Source organism: Zootoca vivipara, chromosome 15, assembly GCF_963506605.1.
Source record: "Zootoca vivipara chromosome 15, rZooViv1.1, whole genome shotgun sequence".
Taxonomy (NCBI): domain Eukaryota; kingdom Metazoa; phylum Chordata; class Lepidosauria; order Squamata; family Lacertidae; genus Zootoca; species Zootoca vivipara.
This window is the reverse complement of record NC_083290.1, coordinates 34,824,339-34,851,180: the sequence shown is the minus strand read 5'-3', so window position 1 is coordinate 34,851,180 and position 26,842 is coordinate 34,824,339. Positions and strand designations below refer to the sequence as shown.

The following is a 26,842-nucleotide window of genomic DNA, read 5'->3' as shown; positions in this document are numbered from 1 at the left end:
TGATCTACATGCCACAAAAGACCACATTCCAACGTACAAGCTGCATTCAGTAGTGAGAAACCATGGCCTATCACAACGGGAACAAATCTGTGCAAGCCTTGGGCTTGTGTACACTGCCCCTCTTCTCTGCCCCAAAGGAATTTTCAGTTAAAAAAACAGTTAACTGCAGGTTACTGTCACATTGGGACTAATCCTAACTACAGATTAATCCTAACTACAGATTGCAGAAACAAGGCATCTTCAAAACAAGCTGGGATGCTTCAAACAGACCACATAGGATTTGCCACGGTTTGCGGGGTTTGGCCGACATGACAAGCCATGGTTTATAAGAAAGCGGAAGCCATCCTTCTGAGCTCCTTTGGGCTGTGCTGGAGGAGAGGAGTGGGCAAGCGCATGAGCCATTGGCTGAAATAACCATTGAGAATGGACATCTTTCTTGGGTACATCATGTTGTGATGAGGTAGCATGGGGCTCCCTCCTGTCGACTTGGGCCTCTATTTATTCTTTATTCCTAATCCTTTTTACTAACAAGAGCATATAAATAAACACAATGAAATACAGCTGGAAAACCTCATCTGGTAGCACTTTATAATAAATGGACATGAATTAATACTAAATTACAATGAATTTTCTATGAAATTACATATTACATTCATGCCATATCAGTATCCAAAAAACGGGAGCTTTCCTGCCCACTGATATTCCAATACATTCCCAAGGAATTATCATCGATTCAACCCTTAATGTAAAGCGATTGATCAAACCTCTCAACTCCTCAAAGAGCCAAAAGAAGGAGCAAGTTGAAAAAAACTGTGCTTCGTGAGGGAAGAATTGGAAGAGACAAATAAAGCTTTAATGGGTAATCAAAACATTAAAATTGGGGATGGGGGAATTGTTTTGTCTCGGAAGTTTGTAGTTTGTTCGGCTGACACATTGAGGAAAGGTGTGTGGACCATTTGCAGGAGTCAGGGCAGATTGTGCCTTTGCTAGGAAGGAAGACGAACCCCTAACTTTGGAACGGTGAGCTTCATTGCAATGACAGCATAGGAAAAACAACAACCCCATAACAGATTGCTAGGATAACACAGATTATAAATAAGATTATTGGGGTCCTACATCTCTGTTGAAACAGCAGCTCCCTCCTCCCAGGAAAAATACATTCATTTCAGGGACATTTGACCACCAGATAATCCAGAGGTCCACGAGCTGTTGTTCACAAGATGACAATCCAATCTTTTTTTTGTACACTGGAGACATTTTCCTGAGCACAATGTACAAAACAAAATAATAAGTTAAGTGACGATCGGGGCAGTGATAATTTAGGAGTCCTCTTCCATTTAGTACTGGGAAGTGAGTGGAAAGACTGAGTGTGAACGTTAATTTTGATTCTGAGAAATTCGCCCCTCCTGGATTATCAGTTTCAACGTGGCTTCAAATGACCATTAAAAAAAACCCCTCAACACATTGGAGAGCTTGTTGGGTGCAGGCTCCAAGCACCTGGTGGGGAATTTGCTACCTTTTGATAATGTGGGGAAATGAAGGACCACAAAACCAAGCAGTACAAAGAACTGGGCTGGCGTCTAGGGTTGGCATAACTGGGCAAAAGTCTACAGCCCACAGCCAATCCTGGGAGCTTCCTGGCCATGCGAAGTCTTCCTCCTTGCTGCTTCTGTTTATTCATTTGCCATCTCTGAGTGCTGAATGGAGTGAGGAGGACCAGTAAAATCTACATGCTTTGCTGCCTCTCCATGGGAGGTGGTGCAGCTTGGGCCCAAAGAGAAAAAAAGCAAGCATATGGGCAAGGGTAGCTGGGGCAAGGAGCACGGACACCCAGTCTCGTAGGGGGCCCATTGAAATAACATTGCCCAAGGGCTCCCCCAAACCTGGACCCAACACTGACCAGTATCCTACATGGTTGGAGTCCAACGTACAGTTCTTTAGTAGCCACCCTGAGATTTCTGGCCTTTCTAATTGGTCTAGGTTTCAGGAAGACTCCAACTCCCATCAGCCACAACCAGCATGGCCAACAGCCAGGAATTATGGGAGCTGTAGCCTAAGAATGTCTGGAGCCACATTGGCTTCCCCCTGGTTTAGGTTGATTTGCATTGGTGTCAGCAGAGGCCACACTGCACATGCTGTTCCATTAAGGATTCTGATTATTTCTGCCCAATGCTGCGTTAAAAGTTACAATCCTTTACCAGTGCATGCATTTGCCATTTCTGAGAAAGGACTTAGGGTTGGTGGTGCAGGATATTGGAGGGATATTTGGTATGCACTGGATGTACAGTACACTAACCACATTTCCTCCATTCCTGGAGAAATCAGCCTGTGATCCCCTCTTGCCTCCTTTTGACCTCACTACTGCCGATGAGTGTGGTGGAGCACTTTGACCCAGGACCGGTGCAACAGTACTGCATGCACGAAACTCAAAATGCAAAGCCTCCTTGGATACGAGTCGTGCAAGCACAACAAACACCCCCCACCCCCCTCACCAAACTGCATGTTCAAATGTCATGCTCATTGAATGATCAGACGCACCACCTTCTGGTTTGGGAGTGTCTACGCTCCCTAGGAGGAAAGTGCAATCTGCTATATGTCTATGGCGGAAGTATCGCAGGGGCTGGCTCCATGCGCAAATTCCTTTGCTGGCCTTAGGACTGCACCTGCTATTTGAGGAGCCTGCATGCATGCATGCGCTTTGCGTGGGTTTAGGCTGAAGCAGGCATGAGCTGCTTGATGGTGAACTCCACCAGATTTAGGTGAACTACACAGCTGCATTTCCAGGAACGCTTGTTGGAATTAAAAACGGCTGTTTATTGACTTGCGTGCCACACTCATGAGTTTTAAGTGGCAAAAAAAAACCAGCTTCAGAGACCAACAAGGCATTCTTACAGTTAGTGCTTATATCAACTCAGCCACATGGGAGCTGCTTTAAAGTTCTGTCACCACAAGGTGAGCTGTTCATGCGTGGTGGGTCCCCTCTTCCCCTGGGTGACAAATGGCTTTTAAAAAAAGATTACTGCAGCAAGATGGAAAATACAGGACGGTCCTCTTGGTGAGCTACTGTGTGCCTTTAAAGAAAAGTCTGCCCAAAGGCAGTGAGTGATGGTGGTCAATGGGGGGAAGCTACTGGTATTTTTCATCTGATCCTGATCCTGAATGTATAAAACGCATCCAGTTGGATGTTGTGCCTGGGAGACTTTTGCATTTGGGGGTTCTGGAGGTGGCAGAGACACAGGTGATAAAAGGTGACAGGTGACGAGTTCCAGGGAGATGAGATTGTGAAAGGGGCATTTATCTCACCATCTGGAGAGCAGTTCCACTAAGCTCCAGAAACACTCTTCTTTGCTCAGAAACCTGTGAATTCTCCAAGCCACTTTTTGCTTGGCCTGTGAACCTGTAAACATTTGGAAATCTGAGCCTGCTCATATTCAACCAATGCATAAAGCCGTAATGGTTATTTTTCAATTCATGATCCTCTAAACAATTAACATAATTATTCAGGGGCATTCTTTTTTGGGGGGGGGTGTTGTTGACTTTGCATCCTGTACCAGGGAATCATACCAGACATGTTACTATTATGACATTTCCATTCAGAGGGCTAAAACTTTTCATCTCCCCTCCCCAAATGGTTCAGATGGCAGTGTGGTATCCATTTCTCACATTAACCACAATGCATGGGCTCTCTCCATATGCCTTGGGATCTGGCCCAGTGAAATCCTGAAGACTTGATATGCAGTTCTTCAGAACTAACCAGGAATCTACCTGGGTCCAGCATTAAACTCTCACTCAACGTCCAGTCGTGTGGTTTTTTGCAAATTTGCAAACTCTTGTTTTTTTTCTACATCTAGATATTTATAATCATTACAGTCTTTTAGTTTCTTTTTGTAAAAACCATCAATCTCTTCTCTCTCTCTCTCTCTCTCTTTGCATCTATAAATCTCTCATAAAAGTCGTGAAAATGAAAACAGACTTGCCTCTCAATTGCATGTCACCAAAAGGCTTTGCATTAGAACATCCATAAAACATTCAGTCGTACAGAAAACAGCTTACCCTAAAAACACTTTTTTGTTGTTGTTATTATCAAAAACAAAGGAAAAAAAAGAGAGAAATGAACTGGTCACAATATGTGCCTTGTAAACGTGTCTCCTTCACTTAAATAATCACTTTGCACATTCGGCAGGTCTCTTAAATGTGCATCATTTGTGTCTGCTCCTGCAACTGAAAGCAGGTGAGCCAGACTCGGGGTAAGGGCATTGTCGTTGAATGATCTCTTCAAAGGGGTGCAGGGCTTGTACATGAAAGTTCAGGCTCTCTTCTCAGGCCAATGATTTAGGCAAGCAGCCAGGTTTCTCAGGAGGCATGTGCTTCACCACTGACCAGGGTCCTTTACTCAAGCGAGTCACTGTGCTCCAAGCCAAGGTCGCTAACATTTGTTGTCTGGAGTTCCTCGGTCTCCTCTTCCAGCTCCTCCTCCTCTTCCTCCTCCTCCTCCTCCTCTTCCATCTCATCGTCCTCCTCATCTTCTGTCCCGTCAAGTGACTCATCGTGAGCCGCTGCCATCATGGCCTGCTGCATAGCAATGGTGGCGTTATCAGAGGAGAGGGATTGCAGGTTGTCCATGTTTATAGAGCCTAGAACGAAAAAGCAAACAGCTGATTTGGCGCACGGGCAAGAGCTCTGGGACCTGGACAGTGCATTAAACTGACCTCACTGAATTGTTTGAGGATAAAATTGAGACGAACTGTTGCTCGTGCTGAAGGAAATGGGCTTTCTTCAGTCCTGTTACTTATTTATGAAAGTATTTCTATACTGCCATATAATAAAAGATCAGCGTTAAAACCTAAAACACCATTTGAAAAATGCATATACAGTAGCACCTCGGCTTACGTTGCGAAAGCGGCAAACCTGGAAGTGTTTCGCCACATGCGCATGCGCAGAAGTGCTCTACTGCGCCACACACATGCGCAGAAGCTGCCTGCCGCTGCGTGCACATGTGCAGAAGCGGTCCCTCCGGTGGCGGAAACCTTGGGATCCAACCAGCGCTCTGGAGAGGATCCTGTCCGCGACCGGAGGTACCACTGTAATCAAAATTAAAAAAGTCAACAGTTGCATAAGAAGGTCTTCAAGAGACTCCAGAATGTCAAAAGTGAGGACGCCTGCCAAATCTATGCTGGAAGAGTGTTCCACCAGCATGGGGCTGGTGACTCTTGACTTCTAGTTGAGCCAAATTGGGTCTCTGTAACTCAGGGGATAACTTACAGTGCTCCTCTGGGTGATCTTAGTGATTAAACTGGAACATAAGGGCTCAGGCAGTTTTTAAGGTATCCTGGACCCAAGTTGTTCAGGGCTTTGAATATCAACACAAGAACCTTGGGTCTGGCCTGGTGCCATACAGGCAGCCAAGTAAAGCTGTTATAGCAGAGGTGTCTCATGCTGTCATCTGTTGGCATTCTGCACTAGCTGGAGCTTCCAGACAAGACCCAAGGGCAGCCCCATATAAAGCGCATAGCAGCCATGCCCTGTACATGGACTTGGGGCAGGGGAGGGGCTCTGTTCATCTTAACACCCAAGAGGCTCTGTAGGGAAGGGGGGTGGTCTTTCAGATATTTGGGATCTAAGTTGATTAGAGCTTTAAACGCTAGCTTCAAATTATCAGAACAGCAGGAAATGAAGCACTGGCAAAGAGAAAAAGTGCAAAATTGGAGTGTTGCGTGGATCAGATTAAAAGAAACATCAGAGACAGAGAAACCTTATATAATACATCTAAGTAGTTCACCTTCAAAATGGTCAGAGTCAACAGAGTCAAAAAGCCAACTGAGGGTTGCAGCCATGCTTCAAATTCTTACCATCAGGGTTAGTACCGGGGTTGCCTCCTTGTTGCTGCAGTACTCCAGCCGCAATGGAGTTGGGCCAAAATCTCTGTGTAGGCCGGTGCTGGGATTTGATCTTCTTGGCTTTGGGGGCAGGATCTGGGTTGCTTGCGTCAAGCATGGGCTGCAGGATACGTCGCCGGGCATTGATAAACCTTCACACAAGAAGTGAAAAAACCAGCATGAATGGATGCATTTATTTACATGTTTGGACTATCTCTGTTTTAAGTGACCTTGTTTTAAGGAAGAAGGGCTTCTGCAATTCTATTTCTTGTACAGCTTGGGACGAGGTTACTTGTCAGATTGCCTTACTCCATACAGGCAAAAAGGTAAAGGACCCCTGAACGGTTAAGTGCAGTCAAAGGTGACTATGGGGTTGCGGCACTCATATTGTTTTCAGGCTGATGGAGCCAGAGTTTGTCCACAGACAGCATTCCAGGTCATGTGGCCAGCATGACTAAACCGCTTCTGGTGCAACGGAACACCATGACAGAAACCAGAGCGCATGAAAACGCCATTTACCTTCCTGCTGCAGCGATACCTATTTATCTACTTGCACTGGCATGCTTTCAAACTGCTAAGTTGGCAGGAGCTGGGACAGAGCAACGAGAGCTCACTCCGTCGTGGGGATTCAAACCATCAACCTTTCGATTGGGAAGCCCAAGAGGCTCAGGGGCTTAGACCACAGTGCCACCCGCGTCCTCTTATATGACCACTTAAGCACTTTGATCTACGGAACTGGCAATGTTGCAGCTGCCATGTAAGTCTTGTTCCGCATTTGTAAGAAATGGATCGTTTAGTGTGCCAGCATCTAAACTTTGGACCTCCCTGCCTATTGACAACTGGCAGGACCTTTCGCTGTATACTGTACACTTTTCAACACCTGCTGGCAACATTTTTGTTTGGACAAGCCTCCCCAAGATATGTAGAATGTTCAGATGTGTTTTGATCAGGTTTTAATTACTTTTTGAACATTTTAACTCGCTGATCCTGGGGTGGGGGCACCTGGCTCGCACCCCCACAAAACCATGCACCTAGGGCTTCGGCCCTCCTGGCTCTCCCCGTGTTACACCCCTGGTTCTGGTTCTGCCTATTGCTGGTCTCCCTACCTCCCACCCTACAGGTCTTCATGGGCACCAGCCACCACTACTAAGAACATAAGAAGGACACTGCTGGAACCCAAAGGCCCATTTAGTCCAGCACCTACCCCACTAGGCCTGATGGGCACAGGGGAACATGGTGTCAGGCTTCAAGGGAATCCGATCCCTCCCACAGTGGGCAGCCAAGGAACAGATAACAAGAAGAGTTCTTACCAATTCCTTTATTCAATATACACAGAGAGAGGCTTTGGAAAGTGCCTCTATATTGCAGTAATGGCATTGCTCCGAGTAAAGTCCCACTCCCTCCGTCTCTCCTATTCTACATTACTTCTGTGTCGGCTAATCTGAGCTTTCTGCCTCTGAACTTTCTGTTCTACCACCCTCAATGCCCTCCTGGTCCTGAGGGGGGGGGGGTTCAGGAATGCTTTCCAAAGACACTGAGTCTGTCAGCTGTCTCTCCCCTGGTGCTTCTTCTTCTTCCTGCTGTTCCTCTCCCAATATTACCCAGCTCTGCAGCCTCTGAACTATGCCCTTCTGCAAACCACTGTTCTAAATCTATACTGTCCTCCTGTTCTCGGGAAGGATCAGAAGAGGCATGTGGTCTCCAACATTCCTCCTTAGTCCAGCCCCTGACACATGGCTACCCCCTCTGGAAACTTAGAAACGTTACAGGATGGTAGTCAATGTCATATTTGAAAATGCTGCTGCTGCAAACTAATGTGTATCAACCAAAGTCAGTCTGACTCACTTAGGGTGGAGGAATTATAGTGCCAACAAGATGCATCTCACAAATACATGCATTTTCAGTGCTGCCCTGTGGAGCATCAGACACGAGAGGGAGCTGTACGAATGAATTTCACCCTTTTTCAGATAGTCAAAAGACTAAAAATATATAGGCGCTGAAAGTGGATTTGCATCATCTTGAGGTGTGTTTCTGCTTTCACAGAAAAAGAGGGGTCTGGTTTGCAAATTATCTAACATGATGGATACAGGTGAAATACAAAATATATTAATGCAAAAACAAAAGCAAACCCCAAGTCTTTTACAGCAGGGATGAGGCAGACCTTATGCGTGTGCAATTTACTTTATTCATTTATTTTTCATGAATTGGAATCAGGTGCAAAATAGCCTCTCACATTTCAAAAAAGCAGGGCAGGGTACTTCTGAGCAACTGGTCAGCCCAGGACAAAATCTGACACTTCTTTTTTCTCCCACACATTCTGTGTTTCTCAGCCCCCTAATTTAAGGTAGGGAGGAAGCCTTTTAGAAGCTACTACCGTTAGAAAGCCAAGAATCAGAAAATCTTGTTGATCACCCAAAGATCGACCAGGAGATCCTGAGCTACCTGCTGCCCACCACTGCTTTACACTGCAGTCCTATGCATGCTTGCTCAGAAGTAAGCCCACTGAGTTCAATGAGGCTTTCTCCCAAGTAGGGATGGGTGAATCTGTCACTTTCAGTTTCTCTCCTCAGTCTTAAGTTAAGTTCTCTGCATTTCCACAGCAGTTTGTTTTTATGTTTTTTTAAAACAAGTCCTTCATTAGCATTTTAGATAAAATTTCTTCCTAATCTACACATTTTTGAATGAAATCTTGTCTGATTTGCACATGTTCTTGCAAAGCAACCCCCCCAATATAATGCATTTTTGTATGTTACTTTCACTAATATATGTGTTTTTATGCTTACTGTACTCTCGTTTCTGACTTTTTGTACACATTACTTGGCTGGAGAATTGCACTGCAAAATTCAGAGAAGTGTGACTTTTGAAGGATGACTGTGTTTCGGTCCTCACATTGTTTTGAGAAGTGTGAGTTAGGTAGTTTCTCATTAAAGTGCAAATAAAATCGAATTTCTCCCTCCTTCTAGTGTTGTGTATGTGTGTTGCCAGAAGTTGATTATTTAAGCCTTCTCAACCCATCTCAATGTAATTAAGGCCTGATCCTCATGTTTATTTTTGACTTGGAAAAATCCCCATTACAAGTAAGGCTGCCCATCTGGTCATTTTTTTACCACCTATGTGAGATTTAAAAACTTTTGGTGCTTGTACATATAAACATATCTGGGATCTAACTCCACTTCTACAAAGTGACATTTTCTTGTTATGTTGGCCTAGACTTCTTTTCGGAATGTGCCCTCATGTGGTGAGATCTGGAATTTAGCAAACCCTGAAAACCTGCATAAAAGTACAGTATAACTCTTTCTCTCTCTTATACGCAAACACACACCTTTATATTAGTGAAGATAACATACACAAATGCCTTACATTGAGGGAAGTGCCTTTCAAAAAGGCATTCAGTAGGCAGAAATGTGTACCAAAATGTGTGTGTTAGGAGAAATGTGCAAGGTTTTTTGTGTGTTTTTTTTTTTAAAGAAAAGATTTGCAGACTGATGCAGAAATGGGCAAACTGAATTTAAGACGGGAAAACTGAAAAAACTGAAATTGACAGATACTTTTGTCTATGCCGTTTATTTCTAGGCATTTATTTGCTGGAAGAGAGTTCCTCACCGATTCTCTCCTCCAAATGTCCTCCTGCCTCACATAAGCATACTAGTCAAAAGAGGAAAAGAAACATGGGGTTGGAAACCTCAAATGTGCTTTGTCACACATAGTTCTGCCTGAAAGTTTCCCAGGACCACGTGGGTGAATGACAAAGAATGCTTTAACTACAGAAGGACAAGAGGTGCCTGTCAAGGCAGGGTGGGCGTCTGCCTGCTCTAAAAATGATGGGTAGCCTTGTCCACTTCAGACCCAGGTTTTAATTTTCCTAAAAAACATGAAACCTCCTTCAGCCCAAACTTCCTCTATAAGCCTATAGCATAGCTGCCAAGTTCTCCCTTTTTTAAAGGGAAATTCCTTTATGCTGAATAGGCTTCCTCGCGAGAAAAGGGGAAACTTGGCAGCTATGGCCTATAGCCACAGTTTCTGTGGCGAGGCGGCCTGAGGAGGCAGGGAATCATTGAGGAACTTCCAGAGCCTCTGCACAGGGAACCTAAAGTGTTTATAAAGGTAAAGGTAAAGGGACCCCTGACCATTAGGTCCAGTCGTGACCGACTCTGGGGTTGCGCGCTCATCTCGCATTATTGGCCAAGGGAGCCGGCGTATAGCTTCCAGGTCATGTGGCCAGCATGACAAAGCCATTTCTGGTAAACCAGAGCAGCACATGGAAACACCGTTTACCTTCCCGCTGTAGCAGTTCCTATTTATCTACTTGCATTTTGATGTGCTTTCGAACTGCTAGGTTGGCAGTAAACACTGATTATCCAGTGTTTATAAACATATTTAATTGTATTCAATGTTAATAAAATCATTTGCAAAAAATTGCAAACACAAACAAGCCTAATAATTAACCATTGTCCTGGTGACTTTGTATTCCTTGCCTGGAACCCTGGAGAAATATCATTTTCTCACAGGAACAATTCTATCTCAGGGCCGGCTCTAGGTAGACCCCCGGCGCGCCAGGGTGCCATGCGGCAAAGCCGCGCGGAAACCATGCTGCACCCTGCGAGGGCGGGGGCACCGGAGCGATCTCCGCCCCTCAGCGACAGGACGGCCGACCTGCTCGAGACTGCCCTGTTCTATCTATTGGATAGAATATCGGCTGCACAGTTTTCCAAAGGGTTAGAGCAAGGACAGCCAACACAGTGTCATCCAGATATTATTGGACTACATTTCCCACAATCCATTCTTACTAGTCAAGCTGGCTTGGGCTGGTGGGAGTTCCAGCATCTGGAAGGCACCACATTGGCTATCTCTGGGCAAGAGGCTTACTTTTTTATATAAAAAATGGAAAGGGAACTGGAAGCCTGGAATATCTCTGAGAGGCCAGAACTTTCTACAGCTATGGCCCTGCTCTGCTTTGACCTAGGAACAGCAGCAGCAGCAACAACAACTTGAGACGAGAGGATAAGACAGTAGGTCAGAGAACGGCATCTTTGGTGAAGAAACCATCATTTCTCCCTCAATTTCCAAAGAGGAGGTCAATAATTCACTCACCAGTTGTTGACTTGCAAAAGCGTGAGGTTCGTCTGTGCTGCTATCTGCCTTTTCTCGTCCTCTGTTGGGTAAGGGTGCTGAAAAAGAAGAGCAAGAGAGAAAGAGAGAGATAACGGTATTGTTGCAGCACATGCTACTGTAGGGATTATCCAGAGCTTGTCCTCTCTGAGGAGATCTGAACTGCAGCGGATGTGTGTCCTTTTGAAGGCTCAGCTCACATGTCTTGTTTTCAGAATCCTTGCTGCATTGTTTCAAGCAGAAGCGCTCCTTGTCCTGCAACCCGGGGCTTTCTGCGTGCAAAGCATGTGCTCCACCAGGGAGCCATGGTCCTTCCCCTACCTTAGGGATAAGGAGCACCAGCTATTGCTGGACTCAGTTCCCAACTGCCCCATCCAGCATCACCAATGGTCAACAGTAATGGGAGTTGGAGGGCCACAGATTTCCCATCCTTGCCCTGGGCAATGTGGCCTGTGTGCCAATATGGGCGCCCTGGGAACTGTAGCATTTGGGGAAGCCATGGGGGCACTCATAGAGAAACAGCTCCCATCACTGGACAAATTAGGCCAAGCATAAGGACCTGGAGAGATCAAGGCTTGAGGGAAGACCCTTGGTTTTTTTTGCATTACTTCATTATGGATTTAATGTATTTCTTCTCTTGTTAGTACTGTTTCAACATGAATATGGCTTTGACTGGCCTTAGGTTTTGAAAGATGCTCTGCTGAGTGATATTTCATGTTAACCGAGTTGTTTTCTGCTTTGCTCTTAGCCACTTTGGGTTTCTCTTGGGGAGGAAAAGCAGGAGATAATCAGTGAAGGAAAAAGAAAAGTTCTTTATGTATGCCACTACTGCGGCCCATGTTTTGTTATCACCAAAATGGAAAACCAGCAAGGTCCTAACTAAAGAAGATTGGCAACTTAAGCTGACAGAATATGTGCAGCTTGCAGACTTAACATATAGAATAAGAGAACAAGAAGAACATACGTTTAGAGAAGATTGGAAAACGTTTATTGAATATATGGGGGAAAATTGTGTACACTTGAAAACGTTGGCAGCATTAAGTGTAAATAAGTCTTGATGGATGCAATAATGGCTTAGTTTTTGTAAAATATGCAGGGATTCATGGTATGCAAAATGAACCATGGAAAGAGGGGAAGCCATTGATATTTTAAGGACGTTTAAATTAGTATTTTAATTAGTAAAGCAGAAAATTTAATAAAAATTATATACAACAACAACAACAACAACAACGAAATGTCCCAGCTTCAAGTCTTGTCTCAACCATGGAACCACAGCAGAAGCAGCCGATATGATCCCCCTGAGATGTTGCTCGATTTCAATTCCTATCGGCCTCAACAATGGTCAGGGATGATGGGAGATGTAGTCCAACAACATCTGGAGGATGCCACGTTGCCTACCTCTGCACTCTAGCAGCGTTCTTTGGAGCATACATAGATGGTGGAGCTGGATTGGGCCCACTTATGTCTGCTGGACCTACCCTATCCCCACACTTGCATCAATTTCTGAAATAGCCAAGTGGGGATGCTGTTTCTCAAAGGCTGTGCAACCGTGTCTTTGGAGAAGGACCACAGCTCAGGGCTAGGGCATCTGCCTTGCATGCTGAAGGTCCCAGGTTCAATCCCCAGCATCTCCAGGTGGGGATGGGAGAGGCCCTGTCTGAAACTGTGCTGGATGGATGAGTGGTCATAGGATAAGGTTTGTATGTCCACAGGCTCTTTTGGACATTACACTGGAAATGGTTAGAAGGTGGGCCAGCTAACACATTCTGACTGCCTCTCCACATGCATTCAGGGTAATGTTTGCTCAATGCTTATCTCTGAGCTTCAGGCTCTCATCTGCAATATGTGGAATTAGTATTACTATCTTAGAGGGTTGTTTCAAAGGGGTTATTGAAAGGATAAGGATTATTCATGGACAATAAGGCTGTCTATGGCAACTGGTCGCAATGAGTACATATTACCTCCTGTATCAAAGGCAGCATGGTTCTGAATACTAGTTGCCTGGGGAACAAGACTGGGAGAGGCCTATTGCCCTCCTGTCCCTCCCGGGGGCTTCCCATAGCACCTCACTGTGGGAAAGAGGATGTTGGACTCAATGGGCCCTTGGTCGGATCCAGCTGACAGGCTCTTCTTATGTCCTTACAAGTAAGTATATGAAATACTTTGGACGCTCCAGAAATTCTGTGCCTGTAAATGAGGATGGGAAAATCCGACAATTTTCTGTTTCTCCCCATTTTCCAGTCTTAAGCTCACCCCTTCACATCAGTTTGCAATTTTTAAAAAATTGAAAGTCCTCATGAAAATTCGCTAGCATTTTACTGCAAATTTCTCCTAACATATCACTATCTCTCTCTCTCTCTCTCTCTCTCTCTCTCTCTCTCTCTCTCTCTCTCTCTCTCTCTCTCTCTCTCTCTCTCTCTCTCTCACACACACACAATGTATATATGCAATCTTGCATGCACATTTCTGCAAATTAATTTCCCCTAACCTAGTGTGTGTTTGTAACTTATTTTCACAAATACGGTACATGTATTTTTATACAACTTTACACCAGTATATTAATTCTGTGCACATTTTTGGGTTGCAAAATTCAGAGAATTTCAAAGGATGGCTGTGTTTTGATTCTTGTATCATTTTGGAAGCAGCAAATCAGTTAAAAGTGAACTGAATCCAATTTCTCCTCCATCCTTACATATAAATGCCAGGTACTTTTTCAGATTTTTCAAATGTTTTTCTTTAAACAGGTTTGTTCTACTGTTTGGGCAGCAGAGGGCAGCAGCTACTTATCTTGGTGATGGTAGATGAACCGTTAATTCAAATTTTGCTTGCTGCATAGCAAGCAGAACCTTGATTTACAGCTTATCACCACAAAAGCTTCTGAATCACAACAGATTTTGGTTCTTGCCGCCATTCATGTTTCTAAGTTTTAAGCACTATGTGTGTAAAACCACACAGTGCTATTCCAATTGTGTTTCTGTGACCATGTTCAAAAAGTCAAGTTGATGGTACTAGTTGCTACAAAGTCTAGGTCAGAGGCTATTTACTCTCCATAACACTGGAGAGTAAGTATTGGGTCCATATCCAATGAATCTCAGGCAGTCCTAGTTTTACATGGGGACGGAACTAATTTCATCCCATCCAGATGCAATGCAGATTTTAAAGGCAAAAGTCTTTTAATCTGCATGAAATTGTGAAGTTAAAATAAACAGACAAATATACTTATGAGGAGGTCCAGTGGTTGCACGAAGGTCCGGCTATCCAAATGCTCATTATAGAAAATTCACTTATCCACATGTGAAGAATTAGTAACCAAACCTCACTATTCACACCACTGATTCAGATATACGAAGAGCTGGACCTGCGGGTAGTACTGTGAACAAATAAGCAGCCTTAAATAAGCCTTACTTTTGGTGTTTTGCTGGTCCACACAGCTGTTTCACCAGAAACCATGATGGGAGGGAAGGTGAGTAGGAGAAAGGGGGGAGACTGGACAACCGAGAGCATTTTTTTCCCTTCTTAGTTTGCCTTTTGCAAAGATTTAGGGGGATTTTCCAAGTTCTTTTTTTCGTCAACTCAGGGTCAAGATGCTGTGGTCAGGAACGCATTAGAAATCCCCCCATAGGAATCAATAGAAATCGTTGACTCGTTATGCAAATGCTCGCCGAGCAAACAATTTCCTGAGGGAGCATCGTGTTTGGAGAGCAAGACCTGTGTGTAATGTGCACCCCTCCCTCCCTCCCTCCCTCCCTCCCTCCCTCCCTCTCCCTCCCCAATTCTTTAAAAGGCCCATGCCACCATGTGCTTCTTTCACTCTCAGAGGAAATCGTATGGAAGAATCATGGTTGGCTCCATGTACAGTGGTACCTCTACTTACGAATAACTCTACTTACGAAAGTTTTTACTTACAAATGGAGCTCCGTCCGCCATCTTGGATGCGGTTTAGATAGGATTTTTTCTACTTATGAATTTTTAGATACGGTTGTTTCAACTTACGAATTTTTTCTCCCAATGCATTCCTATGGGATTCGACTTACAAATTTTTTCTATTTACGAATGTGCGTTCGGGACGCATTAAATTCGTAAGTAGAGGTATCACTGCATAGACAAGGATTGGCCATGATCTTATCCTGCATCCCCCTCTAAGAGCAATGGAACATGATCAAGTCCTGTTGCTCCCGGGGCGACTTGGATTTCGAAGTGCACAGAGATGAGGATCCCTGCGCTGGCTGAATGATGCATACCTGTATTGGAACTTTTTTAAAAAGGAAAAGTTAAAAGGATGGAGGTAACTCTTGTACCCTGGGACTACCTTCATTGGAATCTGCTGGACTACAGATTCTCAACATGATCTGATCTGAGTCTGCTTTTGAATCTGTGTTCTGTGAATTCTTCTCCCATCCAACAGGACCAGCGGAGGGTGATCCATTAGGGAGAATGGGGCAATGCCCCTCCAGCCTCAGTCTGCCATCAGCCAGCTCACAACTGCCCGCCTTCTTACAACTGACGCAGAGACTGGCCCAGGCAGTCAGTTCCCTCCTCCTTAGTCTCAGTCTTGCCCTTGCAGAACTTAGCAGGGAGCAGGATGGGGTGGAAAACCAGAATTAGTTGGCCCTGCCTTTGACTCCACCTACTGTTGCCCTCCCTGCTTTCGACTCCACCAGGGCCAAGGGGCACCAGGTGCTACTGCACAAAATGTAGATGCCAATCCTGTGGCCAGGGAGGACACCTGTAGGGCCACAGCTTCACCACCCCTGGTGTAAGGATTCAGGTATGAATAATCTTCCGCAGCGACACTCCACTTTTATTCAAAGCCCCCTGCCTGGTCTTGGACATCACCTTTTTATTTATTTTTAGCTCAGATGCCATCTTCAGTAAGCGACTCGTACAACACTGTCTTATAAAGAGACTCTCGTTTAATAAAAGCTGCTCTTGATTTAAAGCCCTCGCGAGGAGCTACAACTTCTAAGCTAAAATCTATAGCAAGTGATATTGGAGCAATTTTGCTTTCCCAAGATGCTTTCCTGATGGGTTATTTCTATCTAAGCAGAGAGGGAAAGTGCTCATTGGACATTTTAAGGCATTGTAGAGAGTGATTTCGAGCTATTGTCATAGTAAACTAAACTCAAGGACTGGAAGCTGAGAAAAGAGGAAGTTAAGAAATAGTACAAAATGTCCAATGTAGCTGAACAGAAAAAATGTTTTTCAAGGAAAAAAATCTGCTGGTAGCTCCTTAGTTAGGGGTCACTGGGGTGTTGCCCAAAGTGGGGCTCTCTTGTGGCTGTGAAATAATTTTTTTTGCCTTTACTGTACATTTTTAACCTTTTATTGTTTTCAAATAAAACAATTTGGGTGTTGGCTTCTTTCCAGTCATGCTATGAGGTTCTCTATTTGGGATCTCTCCATGACTCAGAGTTTGACCTTGGACAACTCAGAACCTATTCCGCCTGCCAAATCAATGGAAACTGATTGACAGCCCTTATTTGCCGGCTGTGCAATTTAATTAATTAACGGGAAAGGTGCTTTGAAAACAGAAAGATTTATTGCAAGTGTCCTCCCTGTAGCCTGAAGGAACAAAATACAGCACCATTGAGGGGAGAAGTGCAAACCTTTTCCTAGGCAGGACAGCTCTGCTTGCTTTTGTAGAGGCCGTGCTTGTGTGTGTGGGAATCTAAGAATCCACTTAAGCTCAGAGATATTGCTTAAGCGCCACTTATGTGTTGGGCAACTTCCCTCTCATTCAGCAGCAGCTAGTGTCTCTTGGGACTGGTAGGGTGGGAAGTAAGAGACCACCACGGCCAATGCCAGGCAGAGCTAACTAAGTCTAGTTTGTCCCCATCCTCCTCCCTTCTGAGTTCGACAAGAACAACACCTGCACTATATATTTAAAGCAGTACCATACCATAGCCATTGGTTCCCCCAGAGAAGCCTGGGAACTGTAGTTTATTAAGCATGCAGACCCACAATTCCCAAAGTGGTTCAATAACCAATTCTTCTTGCCAGGGAACTTTGGGGTCCTGAAAGACCTACCTTGGCTCCCAGTACGTTTCTGAGCACAATTCCGAGCGCAAGTGTTGGTGCTGATTTTTAAAGCTCTAAACGGCTTTGGCCCAGTATAGCCTACCTGAAGGAACGTCTCCACCCCCATCACTCAGCCCGGACACTGAGGTCCAGCTCTAAGGACCTTCTGGCGGTTCCCTCCCTGTGAGAAGTGAGGTTACGGGGAAACAGGCAGAGGGCCTTCTCGGTAGATGCGCCCGCCCTGTGGAACACCCTCCCACCAGATGCCAAGGAAATAAACAACTATCTGACTTTTAGAAGACATCTGAAGGCAGCCCTGTTTAGGGAAGTTTTTAATGACTGATGTTTTAATGTATTTTTAATCTTTTGTTGGAAGCAGCCCAGAGTGGCTAGGGAAACCCAGCCAGATGGGCGGGTATAAGTAATAAATTAGAAGAAGAAGAGTTTGGATTTGATATCCCGCTTTATCACTACCCGAAGGAGTCTCAAAGCGGCTCACAATCTCCTTTCCCCTCAACTGGCTAAAAGGTTTTAAAATGTTTGAAGCAGTTTTAATTTTGGTTCCTCTGTTTTGTTTTTGTTGGGTTGGGGTTGATTAAATGTTTAGTTGGGGTTGGGCTTGCTTCAGCAGCACAAATACTAAAATTGGAACAATACAGAGAAGATTAGCATGGCCCCTGGGCAAGATAAGAACATTGGCAGGATTACTGTAATAACCAGCAGTTTTATAAGAATATATATTTAAAGTGGATGAATAAATGAGTAAATTAAGTTAATTTGGAACATGCAGAAAATATAAAAAATAAATTTAAGGAACCGCAGAAAGAGGGGGAAGGAAGTCGAGTTTTGAAATGTTAAAACGACTGTAAAATTATTGAAATGTATGAAACTGAAAATAACAATAATAACAATAATAATAATAATAATAATAATAAATGTTAGTTGGGGTTGGTGGTTATTTTAATTTGGGTACAACTGTAAACTGATTATCATGGTTATGATTATGCTCTTCTGTTGATTTAGTGGTTTATTTATAGTCTGCATAAGATATACTTTTTAAAAATAAATGTTTGATGTTTTATGATGTTTTTATATGTGCTGTAAGCTGCCCAGAGTGGCTGGGGAATCCCAGCCAGATGGGCAGGATATAAATAATAACATTTATTATTATTATTATTATTATTATTATTATTATTATTGAATTCACAGCCCTTCCACACACAAAATCCATTTCTGTTTGCCTCTCCCCTCCCCATTTCAGTGGTGGGGAGCCATTTGGTTGTCGCAGTTGTTAAACAATAAGGGGTCGGACACTGTTGTGGATCTACTGTTGTGGATCAACCAGGGGATCTGCCAGTAGATCTATCTTCTGCCCTCCCCTGGGCTACACCTATGAGAAATGGTTGCCACCTGCCGTGAAATGCAGCCCATTGAACTGATCGCTAAATGAACTCCCCCCCCCCACGCCCACACCCCCAAACTGAATGCGAAAAACATTTAGATTAAAAATTGCATCCTAACGACCTCCTTCTCCCCCAAAGCTTCAGGGATAATTGGGACAAGAAGCCTGGAATACCCCAGAGTCATTTTCTAAGAGTGCTAATTGCATAAATCTGTATTAATTGCTGTGTAAAATAGTGCTCTGGAAAATCTGCCAAATGCCTTTTAATTCTTTTGCAGTTGGAGCCAACTGTTGTGAACGGATGATGGAAAATAAAAAACTGCTCCTCAAGGCAGCACCCTATAGGCTCTGGTACATTTACAACAGCGACTGAAACAAATGAGTCACAGAAAGGGCGATGTACCTAGGATGTACATTCAGCCCACCTCTGTATTTCATGCAAGATTGCTTGCCGTGTTGTATTTTCCTGCCTTGTATCATTTTACAGGCTCCCAAGAGCTCCCAAGAAAAGGCTTCCCTGGCTTCTCCTAGAACTCGCCTCAAAACATATATAAAAAAGGATTTGCCCTGCTGTGTAAGATCAGATGTAAGATCCACTCCAGTGATCTGTTTCCAGCGGTTGCCAGCCAGATGCCTTTGGGAAGCTCGTGGGCGGGATAACGGCCCCCTTGTCCAATGTCCCCAGCATCTAAAGCCGGAGTGAGGAACCTGGACCTCACCAGAAGTAGTTGTGCTCCAATTCCCACCAGTCTCAGTCACATCGCCAATGACTAGGGACAACGGGTGCTGCAGTTCAGCGACATATGGAGAGCCATAGGTTCCCCATCCGTGATTTAGTGCATAATGAGTATTGCACCAAGACCAGGGAGACCTGGGTTCAAATGCTCATTTGATCACAAAGGTGAACTTGAGCCTGTCACTCTCTCTCTCTCTCTCTCTCAGCCTCATCGCAGGGCTGTTGTGAGAATAAAATGGAAGCAGGAAAATGGGGACCAAGCATTTTGCGTTGAGGTCTTTAGGTGAAGGCCAGGATATAAATAAATGATATAAGTAAAATATAAAAAGAGCTAATTAAATAAATGATACAATAGACCTATCCTTTTCTAAAGAGCTATCTGTGGTCTAAACCACTCAGCCTCTTGGGCTTGCTGATTGGAAGGTTGGCGGTTCGATTCCCTGTGACGGAGTGAGCTCCCATTGCTCTGTCCCACCTTCTGCCAATCTAGCAGTTGGAAAGCATATCAGTGCAAGTAGATAACTAGGTACCGCTGCAGCGGAAAGGTAAATCGCATTTTCATGCTCTCTGGCACTTGTCATGGTCCTCCGTGTGCCAGAAGTGGTTTAGTCATGCTGGCCTCATGACCCGGGAAGCTGTCTGTGGACAAACGCCGGCTCCCTCAGCCTGAAAGCGAGATGAGTGAAACAATCCCATAGTCGCCTTTGACTGGACTTAACCGTCCAGGGGTCCTATACCTTTTATTATAATATTAATGGTGCCATTATGCATTGTGTAAAGGAGGGCATTGCACTGTAAATTGCCAACATGCTGGCTGGAAATTAACGTAGCACAAAGTGGGGTATGCACATAGGTAACAAGGGCTGCTTATGCAATGGGACTCCCCCCCTCCTCTTGCACATTCCCTAAACCTGGTCCAGGGGTTCCTCCAACCCTCCAGAGCAGACAGTCCCACTGAGAGAGCAGAGCGTGCAACTATGCCATTTAATCCTGCCTAGTGGATTATAGCTGGTGCTAGTTCTACTCAAGTAGACACACTGAAATTAATAGACAAAACTAACTGGGAACCAATAATTTCAGTGGGCTTACTCTGAGTAGCTTAGATGGAGACATCTCATTGCTGTATAATTTGAAATAATTGAAATAATTGATGTAATATAATTGGTTTTTAATTGGAAAATCTAATAAAAAGTATTTTTTTTAAAAAAAGATGGAGACATCTCATTGCCAATGAATCCCACTGGCCGACCCACCCCAGGTTGTAATATAAGGAGGGACACTCCCAGCATTAATAATTGTAACTATTCTCAACTGCTCTCTCCCCCCCCGCCACCCACCCACCTTGACTAACACATTTTATTTGTAATATTTAGTTCAGCTTTCTATTTACTTTCAGCTTTGTAATTGCAACCCAACATATAAAGCACGTTTACCCCAAAACACGTGAATCACCCTTAGCTTAACTTAGTGAAGCAGAATTTTAAAGAGCCAAATTTCAAAGATAGGGCTGAAGCTCCTTATTCTCAAAGTGCTGAGTGTGATATTACTTGGTGGGTTTACATAACACAGATCTTGCGGGGGGGGGGGGAGGTGACATCTATGGTTTAGAAATATGAACAGATGTGAATCATTCTATAGCTCAAAATCAAGCTTTCTGGTGTAGAATCCAGAAAAGGTGCCTGCATGTTTCTAGTTCTCATTGAGACATGGGAGCGGAGTCTTATAGGAAACACACAAATGAGTGAAATGCAGCTTCAGTCCACCACTGGAGAACGAACAGAAGGAATGCTGATCCACAAAGGGGGAGGGGGCTCAATAACCTATGAGAATGAAGAGGCCTGAACCAGTCAAAGAAGCCCAAGGCAGTAGGATACATCTACAAAAAGGCTACTATGCCCAAAATCTCCTTATGAAATTGTGGGTTGGCATATGCATGTATGATGGTCATTGGTTGTCTAGTAAATTAGAATATATTTTCTCTCTTGGGCACTAGGTGGCAGCTATAGCCCTAAATATGAGAGCATGTAATGATTCCAAATAATGGTCAATTTCCCTCTACTCAATAATTTTGGAAAATAGGTGGGAAAATGCAAAAGCATGGTTGAGCTTTCCTTCTAGTCTAGAGGAACTCTACCACTTATTGTAGAATATGAACATATTCCGTGTGTTCTAGACATAGACAAAATTGGTGCCATTGTGCAAATTGCTTGACTCCTCTTCCTTCCCAACTTTTGCAGCAGCTGAATGCAGGCTGTTTGGGACTATGTTATCTTTGGCTGATCCAGAAACAGCAGGCAGACATGACACACAGAATCCTGCCTGGGGGCTTCCTATAGGCATTTGGTTGGCCCCCATGAGAACAAGTGGGACTTTTGGTCCAATCCAGCAGCCAGGATCTTCTCAAAGTTATTGTGTTCAACAGGGCAAGATGCATTGGAATGAGATATTTTACTTTGTGCCAAAATGCCACATGGATCAAGTGAGCGATGTTTTAAACATTTTAAAATAAGGGGTAGGGATGGGGAGAAATTTGTCCCAGTTCACATTTGAACCTGAATTTATAAAATCTGAGCTTTCCAAAACAACAAGGAAACCCAAACACAACCTTCCTTCAAAATCTGAATTTTGCAATGCAGTTCAACCAATTTTGCAATCCTATCAACCAATGCATGTATTAGGGGAAAAGTTTGCATAAAAATGAACACACCAGTGGAACTAACTCGGAACTACAAAAATCAAAATGTAAGGATTTCAAAATCTAGATCCCCAGATCTCAGTCTGTGGATTAGTATGAGAACTCACACCAGTCTTTCTTTCTGACATGCTCTCTCCCGTCCCTCCCTTTAAGCTAAGCCTACACCAAGCCAAAGCTGTCAGTCATGTCTTGTGATCTGTCACATGCTTGACAGCTGCCCCTGTTTCCTACCAAAGAAGGTAGTAAGATCAATAGATTGATTGAATCCTTGATAGGCTACGAGACACAACTTACGGGTGGCATTTGATGTGGAGGATTATAAGTAGGTCAGGTTTGCTTTAGTCTGTGACAACTGCTTCACTGTCAGAGGCGCTAAGCTTCCAACTGCCATTTGCTGGGATTCATCGGTGGGGAGAGGGCTGTTGTGCTCAGCTGCTGCTCTCAGGCTTCCCAAAGACACCTGGTTGGCCACTGTGAGAGCAGGAGGCTGGGCTAGATAGGCGATGGGACTGAGGTCCATATATTCAGGGAGAAATGTGCTAAGAGGAAGGCATGCTTGGTGATCAACTCCCGTCTGGAAATCAATGTCCCCACTGTGGAAGGACGTGTGGATCCAGAATTGGCCTCCACTGTCACTTATGGACTCATTGTTAAAACTCTGTTTATGGAAGACAATCTTACTCGGCTACGAGGGATCGCCAAAGAAGAAGAAGAAGAAGATATTCAGTAGTGACTGGTGAGGCATGTGGGTTGGGCACTCCTGCTCTCCTGGCTTTCCAACACAAACGGGTCACTACCACTTACCAAGAGGAAGAGGGGAGGTGCTTGGTGCAGTTTGGCGGAGCCAGTCCAACACTCCTGCCATGAAATGTTGAGCTTCCTGCGCTTCCCCACAGTAAGCTCCAGTGACCTGCTGTGCTGGGAAGCTGGGATGGCAGCAGTATCTCACACATTCTGCCTCACTGAATGCTACTGAATCTCTCTCTTCTCTCTCTTCTCTCTCTTCTCTCTCTCTCTCGATACAGTACAGATATACTGCAGAGAGAGAGAATCTGTACTGTATCTATATCCAGTGCTTTTTTCCTGGGTATACTCAAGAGTACGCAGTACCGGCACCCTTTCCCCTAGAACAAAAGCACTGGTTAAAAGTTGTTTACAGCACTGTAACAACTTTATGGTGAGTAGTGGCACCTTTTGTTTCCTAGAAGAAAGGCACTTACTATATCTGCGTGCGCCCATAGACACGTAGCTCAGTCTTGTCGGCAACATTGGTAATATAAATTAAGAGTGCAGAAATTGAGAGTGCTACTGTATTTACTTTTTTAAAAAAAGATTTTTAAAATTGGTATTTAGCAAAAGGCTGCCTCCTTTTGGCTGTTTTCTCATGGATGATTGGCTAGGAAGACCCATGTGCCCAGTCCAGGGAGAGATATTGTGACACCTTCACAATAATGTTTTCATCAAATACTGAAGATGCAATTCTTTACCTTGTCCTTTGATCCGTGAGTTGCATATGTTTAGAAGCCACCCTATTCTTGTGATTATAAATTGTTCTCAACTGTTTTTTAATGTTGTATTTTAAATCATTGTGGACATGCCCTGGGACCTTAGGGTGACGTAGGGCAGGTAATATTTGTTTGTTTTTACCCTCACTCTGAGGGCAATTGTCTATGTTTACCCTCAGTAACGCTGCTGCAAATCTGATTGGCTATGTAGTGCTGTGACATTCTATTCACTTAGTGATCCCTGATTGGTTGGGATAAGTTGCCCAAGAAAACACAGCTTTAACCGGAAATGGATTAACACAACCTCACTGAAGTCGGGAGAGAGAGAGAAGGAACAAGCAGCAGCAAGCAGGTGCACCTAACAGCAGTAAACGGGTTTCAAAAAGGAAATATTTTAGTCCCGCTGAAAACAAGATTTTTTTTTTGCAAACTGAAACAGGTAAACATTTGGCACATCCTAGACCTGGGTAGAAAGGTGTTTGATTCTGTGCAGCCAGATGCACCTAATGAGTCCCTTAGAGCCTGAGAAGTCTGTCATTCTTTGGTACAGTGTAGAGAATGGAGGCCTTTCCTGCCCTGCTTGCCATTAGTATGTGCATGCTTAAACTGCAGAGGCACAAGTCACTGCTCGCCCCTACTGTACAGCTACTAAAAGCAGATCCTTAGGAATGGGCTGCTTGGCTTTCCCTCTAATCCGCAAGATAAAGAATAGTGCACAGCTTCCTGCCTGCAGTCTCTTTCTCTGGCTATTGTGAAGATGTTTGTGCTTATCCTAGATAAGCAGGCCACTTCATGGAAACCCAGGCAGTGAGCACCCTTTGGACTGGCTTCTCCTTAATGGGAAAACGATCCCAAGGGGTTAATCGCTCAGGCACACTTGTTAACGTCTCTCACCATAAGATGCTGGAAGAGCCAGGACCGCATGATATTCGTGGCATGCTTCGGCAGGACTCCTCGTTTGTTCTTTGACTTTTTATCTTCGCTGTCAAGAAGGGAGGTCAGGTCCAGGTTAACCTACAGGGCAGGGGAAGAGAAAGGGAAGCTTAAGCAACAATGCAGGTAGAAAGGGGGGGGAGAAAGGAAAAGAGGAGCCTGGGGTTGCCATGGTGACACAGATCGCAACGTCGGTCCGATTTCATGGTGGCTCTGCGAGGCTGGAGAGGCGTGTGCTATTCAGAGAGGAAGAGAGCAAAACTAACTTAAGAGGAACACTTAGAAGCTGGGAAAGAAAGAGAGATCAGTAGGCTTTCCCGCTGTGCCAAAAGTTAGAGTTAAAAAATAAATAAATCTGCTTATGAATGAAGATGCAAGACTGGAAGAGCCCTGCAGGGTCAGGCCAAAAGTCCATCTAGCCCAGCATCCTGTTCTCATAGCAGACAACCAGATGCCTAGGGGGAGCCTGCAAGCAGTATCTGAGTGCAAGAGTGCTCTCTCTGCCTGGAGATTATTGGTTTGTTTGTCCCCCCCTCCTATTTTTATTATGTACTTTGTGGTTTTTTATATTGTATTTTTGTGTTGTGAACCACCCTGAGGTCTATGGATGAAGGGTGTTTAATAAATGATGATGATTCTAGCAACTGACATTCTGGAGGTAGAACATGCTACTCATCAAATTATGACCGCACACATAAATGGCGTGGTTTCACCCTACATTTTCATCTGCATAGTGGTTTGGACAGGGAGTGACTTATGATCTTTCTACTCGGAAAGCACCCTTGCACCAAATTAATGCTGGAAAGGTTGTGGAAAAGCTAATACATGGAAGGAATAATTTGAGCAAAGCTCAGGAAATCTCATCTCCAAATGCTACTTTTGGGGTCGAGGCGCAGACTTGGAAGATGGGGAGAATCATAAAGGAGAAAGTAACTCTATCAGGTAGACCCCAAGCTCCACCCACAGCTTCTCCAGGTAGTGGAGGAAAGGCTCTGGTCTGAAACGCTGGAGAGCCACTGCCAGTCAGTGTAGACTAGACTGAGCTAGATGGAGCAATGGTTTAAGGCAGCTTCCTATGTTTCTAAGAAATGATGTTTGCATCCTACCTCTGCTGCTACCTACCCACAGCCCTACCTGAAAATGCAATCTGGGGGAACGCTGAAATCTTCTGCATGTGCTCTTGCCATATAATAGTGCGGAATGGCCCTAATTATTCAGGTCATAGGTTGCTCCTATCTTTTAATAAGCAAATGTCCACTGTTTTAGTCTTGGGGAGGGAGAAGCTGGGGAACATCCCTTGACAACAGCTGACCAGCAACTCAAGTACAGGCAACAGTGCATGTGTATTCACACAATGCAAGTTTGGGTACACCCATGGAGAGAGGGGAAGAGAGGAACAAACTCAAGCTGCTTGCTTGTTGTGTGAACCAGCCTTTCATCTAAGGCTGAATCAAGAGTTTTAGAGGCCCAAAGTACTGAAAAACATATGGTGCCCGCCGTACACATTTCAAAATTTGAAAAAAATGCTAAACCAAAAAAAAAAAAAAAATTAATTTTTCAAAGTGACAGAAAACTTACATGTATGCTGAAATTAAAATAGTGTTTCCTCCCTAGAGTTTCTGAATGCAAAATCCTTTCAAACAGAATTTTTTCATATTTTTTTGGGTGCCCCTGCTTTGCTGATGTCTGAGGTTGAGGTGCCTATTGGTTAATATAGCACTGCTTTGGCCCCTTTGATTTCCGTGTAAGTCGCTTCCCAGTAAATAGCCTTAAAATACCCTTCAATCTATTAATCAGTGTTAAAATGTAAAATTCCCAATAGGATTCTTCTTAGCAGAAACAGGCTATTCTTTTTTTTAAGGCTGGCAAAAAAGAAGAGGAAATGCAAAGATCTTGGGAAGCAGGGGGAGAGAAGTTTTTAATGAGGTTGCAGGAAACTGGAATCTCAACGTCAAGTTAAAAAACACACACACAGAGAGACACAGACACTTTTTTTAAGGTTCTTCATAAAAACATTTCTCCTGCATGAATTAAACATCAGGATGGCAGCCCTGTGTCAGGTATAAATGATTCCCCCAGGTACCGCTTGGGATGTATTGCAAGGTCTGGGCTGAATAAATTACCCAGGCAATACAGAAATAACATTAGGAGTGCTTGTCCAGGGCTCCACCAGTGCCACAATATTCCCAGCATACTTGTATTCAACAGATCTGATCAATTTCACTCTAAGATCTGAGCTAGCAACAGCTTTTACACATTAAATAGAATTGAGATTCAGGTTTTGTTTTCCACTCCTCGTCCCCGAGCTGAGAGAAAGACGAGGAATTGGGGGAATGACAGGCCTGCCAGTGCCTTTTCCAATAGGTTTTTATATTATTATTAAGCTTTAAGTAAAAAGGGAAAGAAAGAAAGAAAGAAAAGCTCTAATGTAGAGAGGGCCAGAGAGATTTTAAAGGAGCTCAGAGACTGATCTGGTGCAGTTTTGGTCCCACCAGTGCTGACTCAGTAGGAAATGTCAGTACATCAATGCCTACGCTTTTTCATTATTATTATTATTATTATTTTATA

At 44.2% G+C, this 26,842-nt stretch overlaps 1 protein-coding gene and 1 pseudogene across 4 annotated transcripts in view; one reads left to right on the top strand and one right to left on the bottom strand.

Annotated features, from left to right (window-relative positions):
• Positions 1-443: 443 nt before the first annotated feature.
• PKNOX2 (PBX/knotted 1 homeobox 2) overlaps positions 444-26,842 on the bottom strand; it is a 417,302-nt gene continuing 390,903 nt past the window's right edge. For all 4 annotated transcript variants that reach the window (XM_060268541.1, XM_060268540.1, XM_060268543.1 and 1 more), the window contains 4 exons: positions 24,236-24,355; positions 10,968-11,044; positions 5,850-6,028; positions 444-4,634 (listed from right to left, as the gene is read on the bottom strand). In XM_060268541.1, the coding sequence (XP_060124524.1) occupies positions 4,390-4,634; positions 5,850-6,028; positions 10,968-11,044; positions 24,236-24,355 (621 nt within the window). In that variant the 3' untranslated portion in view covers positions 444-4,389. The remainder of the gene's footprint in view (positions 4,635-5,849; positions 6,029-10,967; positions 11,045-24,235; positions 24,356-26,842) is intronic.
• LOC118097434 (U6 spliceosomal RNA) lies at positions 17,623-17,720 on the top strand (annotated as a pseudogene).